Source organism: Uranotaenia lowii, chromosome 2 (assembly GCF_029784155.1).
Source record: "Uranotaenia lowii strain MFRU-FL chromosome 2, ASM2978415v1, whole genome shotgun sequence".
NCBI lineage: Eukaryota > Metazoa > Arthropoda > Insecta > Diptera > Culicidae > Uranotaenia > Uranotaenia lowii.
The window spans coordinates 236935471-236960554 of record NC_073692.1 but is presented as its reverse complement, the minus strand read 5'-3'; the positions used below and the strand labels follow the sequence as shown (position 1 = coordinate 236960554).

General features: G+C 38.3%; 1 protein-coding gene across 3 annotated transcripts in view; it reads right to left on the bottom strand.

The window, feature by feature from the left end:
• Nucleotides 1-23526, bottom strand: part of LOC129748537 (BUB3-interacting and GLEBS motif-containing protein ZNF207) — a 30462-nt gene extending 6936 nt beyond the window's left edge. The window contains exons 1-7 of one of the 3 annotated variants that reach the window (XR_008737758.1): nt 23146-23526; nt 18024-18352; nt 17738-17963; nt 17268-17673; nt 15000-15182; nt 14146-14281; nt 7867-8297 (exon numbers count right to left, since the gene is read on the bottom strand). Coding sequence is in view for 2 of the 3 variants with exons in the window: in XM_055743191.1 (XP_055599166.1) it covers nt 14146-14281; nt 15000-15182; nt 17268-17673; nt 17738-17963; nt 18024-18352; nt 23146-23186 (1321 nt within the window). In the remaining variant the exon portion in view is untranslated. The remainder of the gene's footprint in view (nt 1-7866; nt 8298-14145; nt 14282-14999; nt 15183-17267; nt 17674-17737; nt 17964-18023; nt 18353-23145) is intronic. The other 2 variants (XM_055743191.1, XM_055743193.1) reach the window with 2 other exon arrangements.
• Between the last annotated feature and the right edge of the window lie 1558 nt (nt 23527-25084).

Here is a 25084-nt window from a genome sequence, read left to right as displayed (position 1 = left end):
GTTGTTTTTTTTTTAATTTGTTACTCGAACAGCAAAACAGCAGTGAAATGTTCAACATTACGTATAGGATATATTTAAACAGTGTTACACAAACGGGTTTCGAAAACACATGCCATATTTAGAACTAGAGATAAAGGTACAACAAAATTCAAACAACGAGTAAATAGCGAGGCAACTGGAGAATACTTATTGGAATGGCAACGCTGCTGAAAGTAGTGGTAAAAAGAGTAACAATGTCTTTGAGATTAGAGATTGGTCGCGCAGGAAGATGCCTTTGAATGTATTTAATTTTTTTTATTTATGAATTTCGTATTTCCGTTTATGACCTGCATCATACTGAAACTACTAATTAGGGTGTGTGTCAATTTTGAACTTTTTTTCGAATTTAAAAATTTCTGGGGTTGGAAAAGTTTAGCTTTCTTTGTCAAAATACACTGGATTCTTGGAAATGAGTACAGATAAGTATTGTTGAAAACGCAGATTTCAGTGGTGGAATCGAGTTATCTTTATTCATGTTTCGGCAGTCTAGTCATTACATAACTAAATACACAATTTAATAGCGATTGCTATTGTCTCACTCTCCACGTATCATCTTCCCTTACCGGGAAAGTACTCATTTCGGAATGAGTACTTTGATACTCTTACCCAGAATATCTGGTAACACTGTTGTGTTACCACGAACCCCATTTGAATAGTCTCGCTTAACCGTGTAATGATGTAAACATTTGTACCGCGTTTATCATCATCACCTGTCATCAGCAATCATTGATCCATTGTTCTCGATTGCGAATTCGACATAGCAAGAAGAACCAAAACAAACAATGTTTTTGTTCTGCCCGTGAACGCAGAAGTCTGCTGATGTTTTGGACACCGGAGGAAACCGTAAGTTTCAACAAGTATAAATGTATAATTGGCATTACTGCTCTCGACGCACTCTCTCCTTTTTCTTCAAACTCTACACACTTTATTCTCTCTCACTCTCTTACGATTTTTTTAACGATTATCTCGAAAGAAGCAGGTCCTAGACATCCCCGCTTTTTTTAAACCACTTCTGAGTGGTCAACCAAGTTGACCATTTTACTCGAAATGAGCTATGCTTTTGTCCGGTTGTTTCGATACCAGTGGTTGTATTTGGTTGAGAATGAATTGAACAATCTTCTCTCGCTCAACGCTTTACTCGAAAGCAAAGAATGCTTTGAGGCAGCGAAAACCGTAGCAAAGCAACCGAATGTTGAGAGAGTTCGTTCAATCAGCGAATGAATAGTGTCTCTCGGAGCAGATCCTCCTCATCAGGGGAGGTTTGAATGAATGTATAGAGTAAGGTGGGGTAAAAGTACGAGTCGGGTAAAACTACGTTTTAAGATTATCACAAAATGAGAACAGCAAAATTCAAAACTCTGGCGTGGATTGACAATGATTTGGATTGCCTACATCCAGAAATAAATTTTTCGTAGAAGTTGAAAATACTCCGAAAAATGAGGTAAAGTAGCATTTTTGCATAAAGGATGTAATTTTTAAAATAACGGCAAACATGTTTGAGCAATCAAAGTTTTGGCTTTCAATGAAAGTGTTAATGTGTCTATTTTATTGTTTTCAACAACTATTGAATGCCGAAGAAAGAATTTCATTAATGTGTCTCTGTTTTGCACTATAAATTATAAATCAAAAGTGTAGGGAATGAGGAGTTGGCATTAAATAATAAACACATTTCGGTTTTATCGTTTTGAATTCAGTAATAATTACGTGAAATTGATTACTTGTAGCTCCTCTTATTGAGTAACATTTCAGTTGATGTAGTATTACATGTAAATGGGTAATGTATTCTGACCTTGTATCAATTTACCCAGTTGCGGGAAAATATAGCGAGAGCGTGTAATAGAATTGAATGTGATTCAGTTAAGCAATTTTGTGAGTAACAGTCGCGTTCTAATTTGTTTCGATATTTTTAAATAAAAGATAGTGCTAAATACGCGCATGGTCACTACAAAAAGAAACCTTAAAAGGGCAATAAAAGTACGAACTGCAATTGGGGCAAAAGTACGAATGATATGCAGTTTTAATTTTTTTTTAAATGCACTGGAAACATCAGCGTATATTTTTGTACCTACAAAAATCAGCTCGCGCAAAAAATTTTGCTGAAATACGACGAGGACTGGATTTGTAAACCAGATGAATATGGACAACCAGTGGAGAACTCCAAATTCGCTTATATTGCTCGCCTTTGTATATGATTTGTATCAGAAATGATCACAGAAGCTGCTGCTGTAGGCAAAGATTGATATAAAATAATTTTCCTCTCAACTTCATGCAGAAATGTGGAATTTTGAATGATCGTACTTTTACCCCACATCATTCGAACTTTTGCCCCAGAGGTGGGGTAAGAGTACGTTTCGATAGCAGTTAAGCATTTTCGTTACTGCTATCAAATGCGTCGATCGATTATCTTCGTAATTTTTAAGAAGAGAGATAAAAGTCTAAGGAATCAAATGCTGCTCTTGGTTTTTTGGAAAAACATCTGCAAAATTTTCTAAAAATAGGATAGCACTAAGGTCGTACTTTTACCCCACCATACTCTAAGCATCGTCTCTTGTATTGCAATGCGATGCCTCGGAGCGTGTTTTTTGAATGCCTCTGATAAGATCACTGTTCTATACGTACACAACAATCGTTAAAAAAAAAGAATCCAGTGTAAATGTGTATTATTTTTCCAGATAAAAAAAAGATTGATTAGCGGGTTTATATTAAACATGTCAATGTTTTCTTCAAATGCGGTGCAAATTGAATTATATGGAGCATTTTTCAAAAATTACTTTGGCTTTAAAATGTTTGAAAAGATGAATCTGCATTTAATTGTCTATCCTAAGCAAAAAAAAATAGTAGCCAGATGACATGGTTCAAATAACCAGATTATATGGTTTTGCAACTTGAGTATGGATGAAATCAGGAGTTTTTAGGCTATTCAATTAAAAAAACAAACAACATTCAAAGACATCTCGGGCGGAGACTGAAAATTGAACTTTTTAATTTAATTTGAAAGATGCGATTCCCTTAACCATACTGATCCAAAAAGGCGATAAAATGATACCAAAACAAAAAGTGTAACAAATTAAAACTAATAATAAACTAAAGTTCAATACCCAGTAGTTGCAATAGAAATTAAAATCACATTACACCACCAGTTAAAGTACGGCATTGTGAAACAAAACAAAATACTTAAATTAAAAACAAAACTAAAATGAAATATATAAAAAATGCAACTTACGTTGGGAGAGAGAAAACACACAGCAATAATATGTAGATAACTTCAACTAACCTTTGATGGTGGGCTAGTTTTTATTAATTGGTTTTTGCTCATGAAAAGGGTTTGGATTTTTTTTTGGAAAACGTTTCTATCAAGTAGAACAGAGACAATTGTTGGCCAAGTTCGATTCCTATTGGTTTTTCACGTTACTAGCAGTAGCCTTTGTTTGGATGAAATTCTATTCATTAAAAAAAGTTGCTCTATGGATGTTAGAAGTTGCTGTAGGATTTTTTTAAGCATCATTTGATTCAAATATTTCAAGTGTTATGATAACAATGTGGAACGAATAGAATGAATGAAAATACATGGGTAACACAACAAGCAAAAACATCAATGTTTATATAATACAGTGAAAGAATTCTTATGTTTAAAAAAGAGTATGTTCATAAAGGTTTGATTAGTAACCACACCAAAACCAGAGTTTAAACAAATGTGCAGGTATTCGTATTAATAAAAAAATAAAAAGAAACTAATTTAATGATTGTTTTAAGTCAACGGTTTTAACGGCTTCCTGTTATGTTATTACATACTCGAGAGTACGAACTCAAGAGAAAATTACATTTTACTGTGCGGTTAGTACTATTTAAAAAAAACCTGTGCCAGTACTAAGATGACCAAACAATTAAAATTAGACTCCGGAATGTTAACTACAGACTGACTGAATGAAAGAACTTATTCGAAAATAGAAAACCCAACTTATCACCACCGAACAACATGACCAAGATATAATGTATGTAGATTGGTACCGTCGACACTACGCGTTAAAACAGAATTGCGCCAGTTTAGTCAATGATAATCTTGTTCTGTACTCACCATTCAAACTAAAATTAAGAAAAAAGACGAAATAAACAAAGTTTAAATATGAAACTGAGCAGACAGGAGAACGGAAAATGAGGTGGATTCGAACTGTTGACTGCGTTTTTAATAGATTTTTTTTACTAGCTCTTAAATTTGAGTAAGTAGAATAACAAAATTTGTGAGTTTGGCTTTTATAAGTTAAATAAGAAACGTATATTTAGAATTAAATAATTCAGTTGTTATATTATTATAGTCTGGTTTGTTCGATGCTAGGCTCAAAGAAGAGTCATAACCTTCAGCAGATTTTTCAGTGTGATGGGGGCTTGAATCAAACATACGATCAGTGTAACATTTCACTCAATGTGGGTAGAAGATACTGGAAAATTGGTAAGGCGAAAACACAGAAATGAACTGAGGTGGCGTTGCAACCTAGGATAAGAGAGCAAGAAAAGACCTATCGCCTCGAGTTCCGTGTAGGGTAAAATTGACCTAACGCTCCTTTTTTCAACTCACAACATAGGTTCACAACATAGTTCGATTCTATGAACTTAAAGTTAAGTTCCCTTTTTCCTCCTTGTGATTGTTTAAAACGGAGTTCGAACTGCTAACTCAAAACTGATCCCTTTTTATCCTTCGGCGAGGGAGCAAAGCTGAGTTCGACCTTATGAACTTAAAAGTTGTACTCTCTTTGTTGGACTGAAAACACTTAGCGAGTTCACTTCGAACCGGAACAGCAACCAACGAACACGTCGCAAAATTTTGTCGTTCCGGAACAATTACCGGAAGCCCATGAAGGAACGCCATAATGAAATGTCCGCCGTTATCAGCGTAAAATTGTGTCGGCAGATAGAAACGCACCATATGCGTGCCTCGGGTAAGTTCGACGAAGTAATCTGATATAGATGCTGGCTAGGATACGCTTTAGCATTATTATTTAGTACTTGTCGTCATTTCGTCTTGAGTGTGTAGTCAATCCTACCAATAGAGTGGAAAAGAAGCCAAAGATGCGTGTTTAACTTTAAGAGTGTAAGCTGTCAAAGGAAAACACATGAAAAACGTAAACAAGGAGGAAATAAAACAAAATAGTACAGCGATAAAATTCACCATAGTGGTCATATCAACTCTTATTCACAACTCCTATCTCAACCTCCCCTCGGTGCCGGCTGGGATGCGAGTAACCTAAGCGGAGATCGGGTACCCAACCTCGGTGGATGCTTTAGTCGCATGCAGACTGAGAAGGTGGCCGCACGCGTCTGTTCCCCAGATCAGGGCGGCGTGCAACAAAAACCGAGCGTTTGTTCTCCAGGTCAGGGGCGGCTCAAACAGCGTCTGTCTCGCAGCGAGCGGCTGAATTTATGAAATGCGGCTACCGCCAGCTAAGTTCAAGAGAGCAGCCCCATCGCGGGATAGGGACCTTAGGCTAACAACCTACTGCTGCCGATTTATAAAATTGATACGGAATCCGAAAGAAATGACCGAGCCGCCTCAAGCTAGAAATTCTGGGACTGGGCGAAGTCCGTTGGCTTAACACTGTAGAACACAAGCCACAGTCTGGGCAAGCCCTGCTTTACTCTAACATACGAGGAGAACATGCTACTTGGGAACGAGGAGTTGGTTTCCTGTTGAGCCCGCAGATCAATGCGACCCTCATTAGGTGGGAACCGATAAACGAAAGAATAATCGTAGCCAGATTCAGAACACGGATAGAAACCTTCCGATTGTCCAGTGTTATGCGCCAAAAAAACGTTGCCGATTTGCAGGAGAAAGAACAGTTTTCAAGTCAACTGAACAGCGTGGGTGAGGAAATTCCAAAGGGTGACATTCAAATCCACTTTAACGCAAAAATTGGCTACGAAAATCAGGACCTTGAGCGCATCATGGGGCGCCATGGTTTAGGACAGATGAGCGAAAACAGAGAGCTGTTTGTAGAATTTTATGGTAACAACAACATGGTGATCAGTGGATCGCTCTTCCCCCATAGACCAGTACATAAGGTCACTTGGGTATCCCGATGGTCGAACAGAAAATCAAATTGACCACATCTGCATCAGCCGAAAATGGAGAAGGAGCATTCTTGATGTCACAAACGAAGCGCAGATTGCATCTCACCATCACCTCGTTCTTGGCAAGATACGACTGCGAGTCGCGCGTGACCAGCGGCGCGAAGAGAAAATTGGGTGTCGATACGACGTCCGCCGGTTGGAGAATCCAGAGGTGAAAAGGGCATACGTTGAACAGCTAGAGTCCCGAGCCTCGGAATTGCCGACAGACGGAACATTCGAAGAATCAAGAATGCCTTTTTCACGACGAGCCATGATACTCTTGGTAAAGTTTGTGGAAGAAGAAGTGAATGGATGTCGGATGAAACTTGGAGGATGGTCGATGATCGGAGAAAGGCGAAAGCCGAAATTGAGCAGGCATGTACCGGGTCAGCCGAAGCAGCCGCCCGCTTACGATGTTCGGAACTGGAAAACGCAGTTAAACGAGCTTGTAGACGAGACAAGAGAGCCTGGACAAATTCACTAGCCGAAAGGAAGAAAGAGTCGGTTTTTTTTTTTTGGTAACGAAGAACGATGCACCTAGTCGAGTCAAGTAACTTTTGGTACATCGAAATCTTTGATAATGGAGGAGAAAATGTGGTCAACTAAAATTAATATTAAAATGTGCGGATCATACCACAAATGAGATGTCAATCACCAGAAAATTGCGAAAGTCAGAAAGCATTTTTTTTCTCGGGATCTAGAATTTAAATTGAAGGAACAATAATAAGTGTCGGTCGTTAACGAGGAGAGTCGAATTAGTGTGACAGTAGAGTGTCCTAGCAAAGACCGAAGACGATTCGGAGGGAGACCTTGTTGCCTAACGGCTACGAAATCGTAAAGAAGTTCGTCGAGAAGGTCTTTAAAAGTATGTCCGCGCAGTTTTTCTCATATTTCATACAATTTCCTCCTTGAGTCATGCTCAAGCGGAGCTCTCGACAATATATCGCTTTAGATTAACATAATAAAACAATTTCAAAGCAGAGGAAACCGTAAAAAATGTGTTCTAAAAATGATAAATATGAGTGTGATATGATGCCCTGACACACGCACATGAGAAAAAAACACAGCTTTCGAAAATCTCGTATTAAAATACATGCAACGCAATCTACCAATTAAGTATGGGCTTTATTCGTTTAAATATTTATCATACATGAGTAATATTTTATTTGGTACCTTGCTTTTAGAGTGTAAGAGTTATTATGCCACAGTGATGTAGAATCTTGCTCTTTGCTGGCGCTTTCACTATTCAGCGAACGAAATGAAAACAATTTACAAATAGTCGGCATACCGTTTTGTTTTGCCATGATGGATATCCGCGTGAGTATTTACCAATTCATTTGCCCAAAGTTGTTAAAGCTGAAGTTAGAATTCCAAACTTTAATACATATACCAAACTCGTGGTAAAACACAAATTGAAACGTGAATAGGGTGTTAGAAAACCGTACTAAGTAAGAAGAAAACCATCTATACGAGCACATTATAAAAGGTTTCAAAAATTTAAAAGTGCAATAACGAGAAGTTCAAATAAGACAAAACAACACTCACGCAACAAACTTTTATTTTCTAAATCTGAATAGTAAGATAAAAGTCCCAAACGACCAAACCAAATTTGGCCTATCAACAAAACCAATCGCGAAAAGCAAACTTATGGACTGACGTCCAATGAAAATCAAAATGTAATAATAGAGCGAATATCAAATGTAAACTATATGTAAAAAAACTCACATGGCTGCAACAAATGGAGTCGATTGAGATGTTGATTTTCGTGAAATGACAGTCATACACGCACGCACGCACGCTTCTGCCGATCTCAACCAATCACTTTGTTTGTTATAGTTCGCCAAAAATCCTGATTTTTTTGTTTTCCAAATTCTAGTCTTTTTTGGCCAAATATCGAAAGGAAGCAAAATTTTGATTTGGAACAGCAAAACGAAGTCGAAAAGCATGTTTTTGACAGATTTAATTTGAAATTAATTGCATATTTCCTTATCAAGTACCACACTTTGAATGGTGGGATATATATTAAAAGATTAATATGTATTCATCACGGTTACAGTTTTTTCTTGTATGTAGATTTAATTATTCACTTTTATGGTTGACAGAAGTTCCCCTCACAGATGGACGTGAAAAGGTTGAAAGATTTTCTCAAATAATTCCTATGGAGGAAAGACAAATAGAAGAGAAATGCATGTAAATAGCAGTAGACCTTAGGGATCAACGGAATATCTCACACATACACTTAGCAACAACAAAGATTTGAAGAGTCAACCAATCAGTTAGATTTTTTTTAACAGATTAAAAACACTAGTTAGCTGTGCTTATGATATCAAACTAAAGTTTATGTAGGTATAATGAATGTTTGAAAGATGAACTCTAACACATTGTGTTGCCTCTAATCTAATTTTATATATAAGAAATTGGATTTATTCAAATACTGTTGTCATTGTCGCATGTGAACTGAGATAGGGAACTCCGTACGCGTCTGTTCTCCATGTCAGGGGCGGCGTCAACTAAGTCCTGGTGGTTATAGGGACTCAAAACAGCAACATCACGACGATCCTCCTGCGAGATAGTGGGGTTAACTGCAGATGCAGAAGCGCGTGATCAGGTGGTGGCCGATTGACTTCTGAACGTGCCTTCAACATCATCATCATCAGCGTACACAACCCTCAGATTGAAGCGAATTAAGCTGGAACGTGAATACGACTGCTGCTCAAAACATGGGGCCCTATTACATAAAACTCCATTCACTGTCGAGCCGAGCGAAATGTCGTAAGGAGTGTTCATTTTATAAAACGGACACCTAGACGATAAAAAGTTGACGTTTAACCCCAAATTTGATGAAACTGGTTTCATCGTGTATAAAAGTTTGTTGACAAAGCACTGAAATATTTTTTTTGTGAGAAAGCGACTGGATTTCGTAAAATGGGATGAATTTATAAAGAAACCCGTGTTTTTATAATTCAAAAGTACTGCTCAGATGGACTATCGTGTAGAAATACTGCAAAGCTTGTGAAACGATCGAAGTCTGCGGTTTATCAAATCATCAGGAAGTTTGGAGAGCACCATACTCTTGAAGATTTGCCAAGATCCGAAACCAGAGAGCCCACAGTGAATCCACAAATCGAGAAGAAATATGTTAAGATTTTGTTGTCACATTAACACAACTCTGTTCGAAGATTTGCCAAGAAACTGAAAATTTTCGTTGGGACCGTCCGAAACATAAAACGAAGAAACCACATTAAGACCTACAGGAAGCAGAGACATCCTAAATAAACAGAGCGCGGAACGGCACGAACGAGCGAAGCAGCTATGTCGGAGACTGGATACGATTTTGAAGAAGCAAAGTAACCGTTGCGTTTTGATGGACGATGAAACTTATTGCAAACTGGACACAGCCGCTTTTCCTGGGCCGCAATTTTCCAACGCAATTGTTGGTAAGGAGGTACCTCATGATAAGCGATCCATTAAAATCGAAAAGTTTGCCAAAAAGTGCTTGTTTGGCAAGCTATCTGCTCTTGCGGAGAAAGAAGTTCGCCATATTTCACAACAGGTACCATCAATGGTGAAAATTATCGTAAGGAATGCATCGAAAAACGCCTTGTTCCTCTTTATCGTCATCATACAACCCCACCATTGTTCTGGCCTGACCTTGCTTCCACACACTACGCTTCAGCTACTCTCAAACTACTGAAATCTTTTAAGATATGTTTTGTTGAGAAAGAGGACAATCCGCCAAATTGTCCTGAGCTGCGCCCGGTAGAGCGTTACTGGGCAATCATCAAACGCAATCTTCGGGAGGATGGTAGAGGAGCACAGTCCATCGACGAGTTCAGGAAAATGTGGACAAAAGCCAGCCGAAAAGTCAAGCCGGAAACTGTAAAGAGGCTTATGAGGGGAGTTCGAGGAAAAGTTTACCAATTTTATCTTGAAAACTTTTGGCTAAATTTCTCACTTTCATCTTGTTCTGGATTAGTTGTGTAATGTTAAACAGAAAACTCTATGTAATTTGGTCAACAAATGAATATAACATCGTCAAAAAAAATGTCCGTCTTATAAAATGAACACTCCTTATTACGGTAGTCGAGTGAAATTGATTGAATTAATTTGAGTACTCGAATGACGACTATCATGTTCAAATTTTTCGCAGTCGACTCAGTCAACTATTTGACTGAAGTTTGAATCGACTCGACTACTGTAATATCAAAATGGTTCACTCGAGTAAAATGACTCGTGATTCGTCTTATGTAATAAGGCCCATGATATCAAGATTGTCGTCGGAGATGTTAACGCTCAGGTCGGCCAGGAGGAGAAATTTAAACCGACAATTGGAAGGTTCAGTACGGACCAGCTGACCAACGAAAACGGCCTCATACTTATAGGGCCCTATTTCATTATACGAGTCACGAGTAATTTTACTCGAGCGAGCCATTTTGGTATTACAGTACTCGAGTCGGGTAGCTCGACTGAGTCGACTGCGAAAAAATTCTACCACCTGCCAACGAATGGCCGCACGTAGTACCGTTTTCAAGCAACGCCTCCCACACAAGTACACATGGAGATCACCGTACCGAACGCAACCAAAGATCGACCACGTTTTGATAGACAGCCGGCACTTCTCGGACATCGTCGACGTCAGATCCTGTCGAGACACAAAACATCGAGTCAGACCACTATCTTATGATAGTGAAGATGCGCCCAAAACTCTCCGTAGTGAATAACATACGAATCCGACGAACGCTTCGGTTAAACATCGCACAACAGAAGCAACCTGAGGTCGCGGCTGCCTACGCGCAATCGTTGAAGCAGCGCTGCCGACAGAGGGCGAGCTTGGCGAAGCTTTTCTCGAGGACTATTGGGACACCGTCAAGACAGCTATCACAAGCGTTGCGAGCGACGGAACGACTGGTTTGACGAGGAGTGTAGGAGAGTGATGGATGAAGAGAACGCCGCGCGGACGGCAGTAGTGCAAACAAGAACCCGTGGAACTGACAGAGGAAGAAGCAGCGATTCCAAATTTTCCAGAAGAAAAGCGCCTTCTGGAGGAGGAGCTGGATGAGCTTGAACAACCAGAGGTATGAAGTATTCATCGAATCCCATGTAAATCGAAAACCAAAGATGGAACGCACATCTGATGAACTTTTCTGCACGCTTGGTGAATTCTGCCGCACACTTGGTGAATTTTGCTTACACTTGATGAATTCTGTCGCACATCTGATGAATTTTGCTGCACATCTGGTTAATTTCTGCCTGTTTCAGCACACACTTCAGTGTGCTACCAATGTGCTTTCTTCACGTTCAAATCCTTCATATCTCTGGAAGCAACTGCATCATTCCCAAAAACCCGAAAGTACTGGCGCATCCCGCAAAGGCTTTGTGTTGCAAGCCGAAATGTGCTAAGATAAGGACGGAGGCAGCACTACGATGAACACCTGAACGGCGCACATGCAGAAGACCAAGGCGGTAGGAGAATGTACAAGCCGCATACGGCACAATCGACCGTGACGAGCTATGGAAAGTCATGGACGATAACGGCTTTCCCAGGAGCTGATTAGACTTATGAAGGCAACAATGGATAGAACGCAGTGCTGTGTGCGGATTTCGGGTGAATTGTCCAATTCATTCGAATCGCGCAAGGGACTTCGACAAGGCTATAGTTATCCTGCATGATATTCAAAGTGGCTCTAGAAGGTGTTATTCGCAGAGTGGTGGGCAAAATGCGGGGCACGATTTTTGTCAGATCCAGTCAACTATCTGCTTTGCCGACGACATTGACGCTGATTCCGCATGTCCAAGGATAACAAGGTCACGATAGTAGCAACGTGCTGGTGATAATCCAAGACATTGGATCTTATTCTACGCCGCGCATGATTTTTTTTCCGGGATTTATTCATCCCAAGCCGCGCATGATGATAGTTGAGTCACCCGAGTGAATCCATTCCAGGAGTCTCTTCAGGTGAGCAACGTTACTTCGGATGGACTTTGGGAATGAAACTCTGTCACTTCACTTACACCGACCTTAGACCAGTTGTTCTCTACGGGCACGAGACGTGGATATTTCTCGGGGAGGACCTGCGCACACTTTGAGTATTTTAGCGACGAGCGAACCATCTTTGGCTGCGTGCAGGAGAACGGAGTGTGGAGGCAAAAGATCAACCACGACCCCGCGCGACTCTACGGCGAACCCAGTACCCAGAAGGATATGAAGGCTGGACGGATAAGCTGTGCAGGACATGTTGCGAGAATGCCGGACACCTGTCCTGCAAAACAGGCGTTCGCTGTGCTCGGATTCAGCGGAACGAGACGAGCAGGGCGCAACGAGCGAGGTGGATAGACCAAGGGGAGCGTGATCTGGCGAATGTGGGATGTCCGAGATATTGGAGAACGGTTGGACCGAGGGAATTGTTGGAATTATGTTCATCAAGTTATGTCATGAAACGGAAAACAATGTAATTAAAAAATAAATAAAATGGGCAAAAATTTAAAGACGGTACTGCGGGGAAGTGCAAACGATAACATTCCTCTGTTGAAAAATATATAAAATATTTCTACTATTAGAGAGCAAGTTCACTCGTGTTGGGGTAAAGTGGTAGAAATTTTGACACTTGTAGCACATTTTGAAGATTTTACTAAGAGAAAATGTTTTCAAGATGCTTGGCAGTCATTTTTTTTACAATTAGACCAAATTTACGTGTTTGAAGTTGTAGGCCCGCATATGACCTCAAACGTCGATAAAAAAAAACACAGCGGTTCTTCAACTGAACACAAAAACCCCGAGAAAAACTTAGGATATAAGTTAAGGCCTGTCGAGTCGTAGCAAGAGATTTTTGAGTGAATTCCGGTAGAATAAGAAATGTAACGAGGATCGTTCATGGATTTTGGCAAACAAGAAAAGACAAATGCAACAATTTGGGTAATTGTTCATCACACGGTTATATATATGTATATTCAAACAAATGATTTTTTTTATAATGTTGCTGTAGGACTACATACAGAGTTTGATGGAGCTTTACTTTAGTACTAAGGTAGAAAATAGTCTACCGTTTAAAAATGGCAAAAAGACAGAACAAAAGTAATGGATAAATAGCAGCTAGAAAGGACAAACACACTGTAAGTCAAATGAGAGGATGTTAAATACAGACCTAAAAGCTTTAAATCAGACAAAAAATTAACAGAAGGTTACCGGACTTGTTTTAATATATCATTAAGTAAAACTGTTCTTACATCACTATGGCATAATGTGCATAATCAATCGGAATGCGGATCAATCGAAATGGAACATATAGGTACTAAGATCTAGGTAAATAAGATGCGAAGGTGTTATTGGTATATTGAGTGAAAATAAACTGTTCAATTGTTAAAACCATTTTTGTAAGTCAACTGTTAGATGAGACAGTGCGCGATGGTAGCAGATATCTTTTCAACGGAATAAAAAAAATAAAACTTACATCGGTTTAGTGTGTGACACAGATAGGTGTATTTTGAAGAGTGTTTTGTGTAGGTGTTTCTTTATCGATTAATTTTATCAAATAAAAAAAACTAAACTGAAACATAACTCGCGATGAGTATGATTGTACAGTTGTTGAGACTACACGTGTACAAGAAAGAGATAAAACTACACACGAGGCAGATGGTTGTTGTTTTGTGCGAATCTTGACATGTGTTGTTCTATTGGATTGCAGTTGGTAGGTCTCTTTTCTAGTGCCTACTAATTTAATGAAACGATTTACTTGTCTGGCGCGCTCATTGGTCTATATTACAAATCCTACATTGTATATCATTATCTTTTCATGTCTTTTGTTACACTTTTAAAACGGGAAAATGTGGAAATAAAAATATATAGAATGTAAAATATTTAATAAACCTTAATAAGATAGAAATGTGAGAATTTTTTTCAAGTCGAGCTCCATTCGCGCGTGTATCGGTTTATTTTCATGTTGGTAAAAACAACAGGCGAAAGGTGTGAAAAAGTCTATCTTCGATAGTACCGGGGGTTGTACCTACCTGGACCAAGACCCATCTGTGGAGGACCAGGGCGCAGAAGGTTGCCACCTATCAGCTGGGCCCCAGGGGGAAGAGCCAAACCCTGCCTCATCATTGGAGGCATTAACTGCATGGGAGGATTTAACGACATTGGTACCTGAAAAAGAAGGAAAAATACTCAGACTTTTATATCTACTGTCCTATACAAAAATTCATCCTGTCGTCATTAATTTGTTTTGGAGGTTTGAATAACTGCTGTACTGTTAAAGGAGGGCGTCTATACTGCCGCTCATAGCAAGTCCGTCCCATTTGCGTTTTTGTCATTTTTCAGTTTATCGCTGGAATCACTTTAATTTTATCTGTAGTTACAATAGAAAATTTTGTTTTCAGCACTTTGTTCTGATGAACATTGAAAAAAACCCCAAGTCATTTTGTCCCATTGCACAAATGATCGCAAGTCGGTCCCATATGGCTTAAATCATCGCATGTCGGTCCCACTGCCATAAGGGCCTAGCAAAAGATTTTTAACAGAATTAAAACGAAAAAACAAACCTTATAAAGCGAAAAACTTTAGATTGCCGTTGCAGTGACAGATTCTGGTGATTACTTTGATTAAAAACGCATACCAGTGGCGAATTTTCGATGGAACATTTTACGATTTTTCATTGCCGTTTTTCTCAATTCAACAAAAACGCAAATGGGACGAACTTGCTATGAGCGGCAGTATATCTCTCCCTAACTATTGTTATGCAAACGACATGCAATTTAATCTAAAACTCAAAAATCCCGTACAAATCCCGATCTCGAAAACCTTTTCCAAATTAAATAGACACAATCCCTACTCTAACTTTTACCCAGAAAAAATCAATACTCACCATTCCTATTGGTACGCCGGGTCGGGCTGCGGCAGCGGAAGCAGCCGCCGCATTGGCTGCCTGAAACCGCTGGATCATTGCCGCTCGGTTCAGCTCTTCCATCTGCTTCTGGTGGTGGTTGGCGGCAGCAGCTTGCGCGTGCGCTATCACAGCGGCTTGCTGAAAACAAAACATACGATGATGCTAGATAGAAACGAACGAAATTTCACGCAGAAAGTTGTTTAGGCGATAGTTTTTATTAATTTCTGGTTGATGTGTTTCTTTATGTTTTAACATAAAATAAAGGGAATTGGAAATGAAAGGCTTCAGCAAATAAAAAGCAAAATTTTCTGAGACGAAATAAAAACGGTACGAGATGGCGATTGAATTTTGAATATTGGAAAGTCTTCAACGTTTGAAAAATTTTCGCAGTAGATTTTTTTCAGAATAATTTTTAAGATAAAAAAATTGTCAAACATGTAGTTGAATTATAACAATGTGACTACTAGCTGCGGCCTAGAATTTCTTTGATTTCGTTAGGTTACGCCAATTTTGTTTGGTTCTTAACATTTTCATTTAAGCCTTCTGAAACTATACCTTAAAGTGTCTCCTTGTTTGGCATAAAGTCATTTAGCATCAAGCCGTTTGGCATAAAAGTCGTTTGGCATAAAGTCGTTTGACATAAAGCCGTTTGGCATAATCGCCGTTTGGCAACATGGTCGTTTGGTGTAATGGCCGTTTGGCATAAAATAAATGATGGATCGAAATTTCGAGTTAGCCTCCTCACGCTTCGCGTTCGAACTAAAATGAAGTTAGGGGGTAAGCTCTGGGTAAACCTAGAAACACGGGGCCTTCCTAGGGATTTGAAAATCGGTAAATTGAAAAAAAAACTTATGTATTTTAATTTTTAGCAACATTTTATGTTACCTTATGAATTTTTATATTTTTATGCCAAAGAGCCATTATGCCAAATAACAACTATTCCAAATGGCCATTATGCCAAATGACCATTATGCCAAATGATTTTATGCCAAACGACGTTATGCCAAACGGCTTTATGTCAAATGACTTTAGGCCAAACGGCGTAGGACCAACGAACACGAAAGACATCAGTTGGGCCAAACTCGTGGATAACTAGGTTGCCTCTGCTAATAAACGGAAACGCTTTAAAATTTACATCTAGATGTTTTTCAAAATTTAAGATTTTAAAATTCATTTCTCAGATTTAAGATTTTGGATTTCAATTTCCGGATTTTAGCCCAAGGTTGCCGAAATCACAGAAAATTCTATAACTTCACATAATTTAGAAAAAAAAAATCATCACAGAATCTGTGTCATGGAACCCAGAAATTGAAAAACTTTGAAAGATTTAAATTATTTTAAATTTTATACGTGGTTTTTTTATTATTTTTTTTTTCATAACAATATAAATTTTGGATTTTTTCTAATTTTGAATTTCAAAAAATATGATAAGATTGGTATTGTCAACTGATTTTTCTAAGAAAAATCTAGGGGTAAAATCACACAAAGCTAGAATTTATTTTCGCGGAAACACAGAATTTTTTTTTTTGGTAATCTTGTTTTAGCTAATAATTTAGTTTTCGATTAAAAAATCAAATTCAAGTTCAACATTTCGATTTGAGATTCAGATCTCAACTTCCAATTTCAGATTTCAGGTTGTTTCAATTTTCAAATTAATAATTCAAACGACAGATTTCAGATTACAATTTGAATTGAAATGACTTAACTTCCAGAATAAAATTTACAATTCAGATTCAAATAAGAGAATCAGATTTGAAATTCAAGGTTCCTGATTAATGATTTTCAATTAAGATTTTAGATCCAAATTTAAGACCTCGAGAATCTTAATTAAAAATAAAAAAAAATATTCCCGACATTTTCATGCAAGTATCTCCATCTCTAGAATTTTAGATTTTGATTTCAAAGAAGATTGGAGATTCGTATTTTATTCTCGGTAATTCTCGTGCAGATTCGATGTTTCTAGATTTTTTTGCCGAACACCCATGCAGGAAAAATGCTACTTTAGACTTTCTACGAACGTACTAAAACAATAAATTGACAAATCAAATTATTCCATCAAAATGGAACCTAAAAATGTTCAACGATACCATTATGATAACACGCACCAAATAAATGTTTTCATCAACAGGAATTACAGTTAGATTACAAGTTTTTGAACAAACAAAATTGGAATACTAAGTACTTTGAACAATCAAAAAAGAGTATCATTTGGCATTACACTCGTGAAAAATTCATCTCGAAACTCACCTCATGGGGCGATAGCAACCGGCTGTCCTTGCCGGGGAAGCTGGTCACGATCGAGTTTGTCCCACTGGCCGCAGCCGCCGATGAAAGCGCCTTCAGTTGCGCCTGTTGCTGTTGTTGCTGTGCCGCGGCTGCTGCTGCGGCCACTGCAGCTGCCGTATTTTGCTGCTGCCGTTCCTGCTGCTTCTGGTGTAGTAGCTGTTGCGTTGCTAGGCTGATTTTTTTCTGGTAATGTGGTTTGCGGGCACGAATTTCCTCCAAGCTGAGATCTTCAGGCGGATGCACAATCTTGGATGTCGTACCAGTGGCGGGTATCACAGTCGAAGATTTGGACGCATCACCGCCGGCGGCCGCGTTTGCAGCTGCATTCGCTGCATTGGTCGTCGGGGGCGCACTAATCGTCGCACTACTGTTGAATTTGAAAGATGTAGGGGTTAAGGGACGATTGAAGATTGGGTGGCAAGTATCATTACCTGTAGGCTGGGAAGGTGGCTTTATTGATTGCGGGATTTGCAGATATCGTCGTCGCCGATGCCGCTGCTGCCGGAAACAGTGGCCTCGGTCCACCCATCATCGGCGGCATCATAGGCATACCCGGAGGAACCATGTAAGGCATCGCTGCCATCATTGGGTTCATTCCGTAGGGTTGTAAATGCGGGGGCATCATGTTCTGCATAACCATGCCCTGTGCAACAGGACCTGTAAAAAAAAAGAAATCAGTAAAATGCGTCCTATCAGCAGTAACGCAATCGCACATACCATCTGGTTTCGGTTTCTTGCTAACCGGTTCGTCGTCTTCCGAATCCGATCGTTGACCGCCGCCTCCACCGCCACCATTCTTTTGCCGTTCGTGCTCCCGAATATCATCCGGCGGGATACCCTCCATACCGTAGATTTCGATCTCTATGTTGGACCGGTTCGGTAGCGAGTTTGGCACCTTGTCGATCGATTCCTTGTGTACCTGCATACAGTGAATCGAGAGGCCCGGTCCGGTGTAGAGTTTCTTGTGACAGATGTGGCATTTGAAATGCTTCGCCTTCTGGTGTTGAACCAGAATTTTCTCATCGTCAAACTCCCGGTTGCAGTACCTGGTTGAATTTTGGAATAAAGGGAAGCACGCATGCGCCGGTGCGGGTTCAAATAGCTAAGGAAAATTTATGATTGAAGATTCGGATATTACGCTTCGAGTAAGTTTCAAAGAAAAATGTTCTTGATTGTTCGGGAGTAAGTTTTGAACTGAGGTGAAAAAAATGCAGGATTGTCCTTCTTCTGTTTCAAGGATTGCTTAGCTCCATTTTTGAAAGGCATGTATGTAGATAGTGTGCATACATCATGGTTTTCAACTAAACGATGTACCTACAGAGTTTTGCATTTTAATATGATGTCGTGGACTGACAGTGAAAATTAAATAGTTTTTATTAAGTGAAATAAACAAAATATGACTTTAAACTGTTAGTCTAATCTCTTAGCTTTTGCAGTCTTCGACAATTTGTTTTAAGTACAATTTTGAGAAACGTAGTTTCTCAAACATGAATCAAAATATGTAACAAAAAACCTTCTAAAAGAAGTTTTTAATCTTATTTTTGGTGGCAATAAAAGAATTTTTAAATATTCTAGAAAAATAGGTAGGGGGAAGTCGTCTACTACCGGACACTTAAGGTTTTACAGCAATAACTTCAAAAATAGATTTTTTTAAATATTGGTGTCTCTACTGATTTTAAGAGTATCAATATTATGATCACTTAACTATATTAGAAAAAAATAAATTTACAACATATTCATGTGGTAAGAGAAATCATTTTATGTTAGTTTTCACTCAGTTCCAAAAGTGTTGTCTATGGCCGGACACTACGAATTACTTTACCAAAGTTGTCACCAATGGCACAAAAACGTAGCAAAATGACTGAAATTACTTGCACAGGTCTTGTGAGTATGTGTTACCAAACGTTCTATGAAGCCAGTCATAAAAGTTATTTTGACAAACCAGAATGAAACATTTGTTTCGAAAAAACTAGAGAAAAATTGTCTATGACCGGACAGCAAAATTTAAGTTTCTCACAGGACCAAAATAGTTTCGTTATAGAATCCTTATCTTCTGCTAACCATTTGAGGGTGCTATAGAAATGAAAAAATGAAAGTTTCAAGTTGAAATCATCTATAATTTTGAATAGTTTCTTGTCCGGTCATAGACAACATTTTAGTGTCCGGTCATAGAAGAATCGCATTTTTTTAAATTTTCCTAATAATTCCTTTGAACTCCCGTTCTATTATCTTATATCTACTGTAGTCGAAAGATAACCAATCAATGATGTCGTTCATGTGCAGTTCAAATTTTACAAGCCGAAAACACTGACCACAATACAAATGCAAAGTTTAGGCGATCCTCTCCGTACTACTAGGCAAAAGCTTTAGATGCCTATTATTGGTTTACGTTTTCAGATTGGATTACCATATTTCTAACACCATATCAGGCTACTATTTACTTTATTTTCATGGTGTTAAAACATTATTCGGAAATTGTGTTTTCGAGAAATCTATGTTGTCCGGCCATAGACGACTTCCCCCTATTTGTTGAAATGTATAAAAAACATATTTTTTCTGGACTGCATTAGAATGTAAAATACAATCTTTTCGATAAAATGCATAAAAATAGTCGTACTCCGGACAAAATTGGACAGTTCGCATTTTGTGGTAATTTTAAAAACAAATTCACATTTGCGAACAAAGTACACGAGCAAAATGGTCAAGTTTTAGCTAATAATTTTCCTAAGAACTTCAAATTATACATTTGTGAGGTTGGATGTGGTAAAATTCCTTCAAAAATTAAGATAACAATGATTTACTATCGAAAATTCCGGCATAAATGTTAAATTTGAATTAAACAATAAAAATGATCAAGATTAGGCTTTAAAATTAACTAACAACATTGTAGAAAATAAATTTTTTTTTTTTTTTTTTTTTTTTTTTTTTTTTCATGCGGCAGCTTTATGAGAAATCACACGGCCCTTTTGAGGCCAAAATTACTCACCGCGGGGGAAAGCTAGGTAAATGAAATGGGTAGGATTGGGAGGAGACCGCAATACACCGGGCGGATTAAGAATGTGTCTCATTTAAACTCCGGTTGCTCTCTGACAAGTCAAACCCTGGCGAACCTGGGCTGGGCTTGCCAATGAGCCGTATTGCGAGCGGGGGTATTTTATATCAGTTGTATAATGTGTAAATGTGTAACACTGTGTCATGTGAAGTGAGCAACAAATAGTAGCTTTGGTTTGGTTTGTTTGCTGGATTCGACGTGATATTAAGTAGTATTGTGTCGTCTGAAGTGAGCAACAAATAATAGCCTTTGTAGGGCTGAGTTTTGTTGTCACAGTGAGTAATATTGTGTCATGTGAAGTGAGCAATGTTTGAATTTTGTTGTCACAGTGAGTAGTATTGTGTCATGTGAAGTGAGCAACAAATAGTAGCCTTTGTAGGGCTGAGTTTTGTTGTCACGGTGAGTAATATTGTGTCATGTGAAGTGAGCAACAAATAGTAGCCTTTGTAGGGCTGAGTTTTGTTGTCACAGTGAGTAATATTGTGTCATGTGAAGTGAGCAACAAATAGTAGCCTTTGTAGGGCTGAGTTTTGTTGTCACGGTGAGTATTATTGTGTCATGTGAAGTGAGCAACAAATAGTAGCCTTTGTAGGGCTGAGTTTTGTTGTCACAGTGAGTAGTATTGTGCCATCTGAAGTGCGCAATGTTTGAATTTTGTTGTCACACTGAAAAGTATTGTATCGTGTAAAGTGAGCAACAAATAATAGCCTTTGTAGGGCTGAGTTTTGTTGTCACAGTGAGTAATATTGTGTCATGTGAAGTGAGCAATGTTTGAATTTTGTTGTCACAGTGAGTAGTATTGTGTCATGTGAAGTGAGCAACAAATAGTAGCCTTTATAGGGCCGAGTTTTGTTGTCACAGTGAGTAGTATTGTGTCATGTGAAGTGAGCAACAAATAGTAGCCTTTGTAGGACTGAGGTTTGTTGTCACAGTGAATAGTGTTATGTTGGGCCCTACCTGTCACCTAACCTTACTCGATTCAAAAACTTTGAGCCCATGATAGTTTTCTCTTGAGATTAGCATAGATTGGCGAATAAAAATATTTACAAATGAGTAAGTCTTTAGAGATTCAAAACAAATGTGTAGCTACTCTGTAATTATATTAACAGCTTGGATACCATAAAACAGAATCTCCATTAAAAGGTGTTTAACACTGCAGCAATTGTAAAAAAATCTACGTTACACAAATAATAAAATAATTGATAAATAACCAAGCAAGACCATACTACTAATGACAATGCTGTTCCTCTAAAGCATCATCGCTAACTCTGAACATCTTCTCAGAACAACTTCCCTCAATCTGTTTCGGTTGAAAGAAATAACACTTCTATTTTTAATTTCCAATATTATCTTCCTGGACTGCCTTTATATTATTGTTTTTCAAAATCGTAACATCTTTCTTCGACTACCTTAATTGAATTTCAAGCCTAACCGAACAATAGACGAATCTACCAAAAAGCGTTGAAACGAGAAAGAATTATTGTTAACAGGAAACTGTCCAAAAAGCATTCTGATCCAATGAGCCTCTAGTTCTTGTAAAATGCTTGATTTAAGAATAATCCTTCGAAATTCATAAACCGCAAATGCACACTTACTAGAGCATTGGGGAGACGAATACTACTTACTACCTTTACCTTGTCTAGTAACACATTGAACAGTTATTAACCCGTGACCCATTACAGACTAGGATACGGGGACACATCTGGACCTACAGAATACCGGACCTGAAATATAACACTTTATTAAACAAATTGTATGAAAAATTATATCAGGTCAAACAATCAATACTGATCGGACCATATTGAACACTGGTAAGACGTTTGTTTAAAGCCGTGGGGCCAACACGTAGGTTCCGTTTCACTGGCGTTCATCAGTGATCCGTTCGTGTTCGCAAGATCTGGTGTGATACTATCACTATTCGATTCTTTAAGATCTTGCGCGACAAGGCATACCCATTTATATCAAAGTGATATAAATGAGCCTCTTACCATGCCCACGGAACATTGTAGAAAATAAATGTAAATAAATGTGTATCCTCGATGATATTTTCTTTCGAAGACAGAATGTATTTTTGAGTTGAGTAAAGAAAGTTACAATTAAATCATCCAACAATATATTCACCATTGTTTCAATATGATTTTTGAATTTAAAACGCACATTACTTTTGTAGGACTAGAACTATTTCTATACCTAAATCTGAGAGAACGAAAATTTTGTTCGTATTTTGTTTGCAAATTTAAAAAAAAGTTGTTCTTTTCCCTTCGATCGATTTTTTCCTGTATAGTGCGTTGGATAGGGGAGCCCCGAGTCTTGAGTTTGAGCTAATTGCTTTTAAAGTTTTTTGTCATTTTTTTTTGGAAATTAAAATCTAAAAATTATTTACAATTTTTTTTTAAACACATTTGGCATCATTAACTGCAAATTGAACATTTTGCAACTTAACCCCCTCGACGGCTTGTTGAGATAATACTTAACAGGTAAACAAAATGTAGTATCCAAAAATTCCAAAAAATATTAACGAATTAAGACATTAACATTAAAACCAACAATTTCTCTTATTTCTTAAGCTAAGTCATTAACATATCCCACATAAAAGCCACGGCTGAAACGGAATGTAAAACATTTTATCGATTTTCTAACTTGCAGCTGCGGCTAAGTGATAAGCCTTACCCCTCGGATTATATAATACAAATTAGTGACCCATATATTATGTTGATGCTACGCTACTATAATTTGTAGTAATAACTAAAACTAAAAATTAACTAAAAAATTTTTGTAAAAGGATACCAGCACCAGGGCTTGGACGCCTTCTTCTTTTTGCGACCCATTGGATTGGAATCTGCTACTCGCTGCTGCTGCTGACGGGTTTCCTCTTCTTCTTCTTCTCGACTGCTGCAGGTAAATTACCCGACGAATGGGCAAGGTCTCACGAAAAATTAATGAATGCACTCCCTCGGTGGAAAAATTGGACCTGTGCACCGGAAAACACCACCCGGCTAAAACTAACACCGAAAATCTATTGCCAGTTCGCCAGCGCAACGAATGCGACACAATTCGGGCACTAAAATGATCGATTTCGTAGGTTTATAGGCGAAATTAATCGATTGTACACTGCAAACTTTTGAATTTTACGACTCGCGGACCATGGAAGAAAAATGGAGACGGATCGGCGTGTTGCTTTGGCATTTGAAAGGCGACTTAAGGCAATTGCAGGCAGCTGTCAAATGGAACAGGGTGGTCCAGCGCTAAGCTAGTCGAAAACAGATGGCGCAAAATGTTAACTGAGAAAAAAAACCCAAGGAAATTGCACCCATTTAGCGTACTCTTTTAAGACTTGTCATGACACTGTCCTCTTTTTCGATCGAGAAATGGGCGTACTCTTCTTGTTGTGGAATTTTATCAATTAATGTACTCTTTTTTTGTTGAAAGCTTACAGCTTACAACAAATTACTTCAAAATTTTGTTTTAATGATCAGAGATACATTGTTAGTCGATATAAACGATTGTATATCGATTGGCATAAAGTCATTTGGCATAAAGCCGTTTGGCATAACGCCGTTTGGCATAAAAGTCGTTTGGCATAAAAGTCTTTTGGCATAAAGTCGTTTGGCATTATGGCCGTTTATAGGACCGTTAGTGAGCGCGATAATCGCCTTTGAGTATGCAAACAGAAATCAATATGCACAAAATTTGAGAAAAGTACAAGAATTTTTAAAAGAACATTCTTTATTGTCATGTAATAGCGTGTTCGATTATTATCAGAGGCAACCTAGTAATCCACGAGTTTTGCCCTAAACGCTGCCATTGTTTTGTGTTTTAATTCAAAAGTCCACTAGTTTTGCCCGAGATTTGAACCCTCAAACAGCCACCCGTAGAAGTTGTCAGTGTTTGGGGTGCATCGTCCCGGGTGACGATTTTGTTTGTTTATTCAGAAAAAGTTTGTCCCCGTGCCAGTGGAGAAAACGAAAACGGAATAAGTCTAGGGATACCATACGTACTCTTTTAAGAGTACATGTACTCTTTTTCAAGTGAAAAATGGGCGTACTCTTCTTTTTGTGAAATTTTACCAAATGTACTCTTTTTTGTTGAAAGACATTTGATCAGAAGAACCAACGTATTTCTTCCAATTTATGAAGTCGTTTTACATCTTATGCAAACACTACGAAAGAAATACAGCCTACAACAAATTTCTTTAACGTTTTTTTTTAAATAAACATGCATTTTTAATCGTTATAAACAGTGAGCGCGATAAGCGCCTTTGAGTATGCAAACATTCAACATTCGATGTACAAGAATATTTTGAAAGAAAATATATCTCGCGTGAGCTTTCATACGTCGTATGAAACATCTTAAGAATTCTCAGAAAACCGCTACAAAAGTTATCAAAACAACTTAATTTGTACTTTACATTTAGAATATCATTCGTCTCGCATCACTCGAGGAAGACGGTAGTGTTTTTTCCGCTAGTGTATCGCGAAACAAGTTCTATATATATTAGTTTGGTTGCCATCTAAATCTGTTACCGGACAAATCCGGAGTGAAGTGCCGTTACCAGGTAACAAAGTGATTGTTCGCGTTATCGAAATCAGTGACGAGTGAAAGTTTTCATCATACTCCAACTGGCTGAATCAGTGATCGTCCTCACAACAGAAGACAATAGGCTGGGCAGTTGTTCACACTTGCAGCCAGCAAGGGGAAACAATACACCACGTTTTGGTTGGACAGC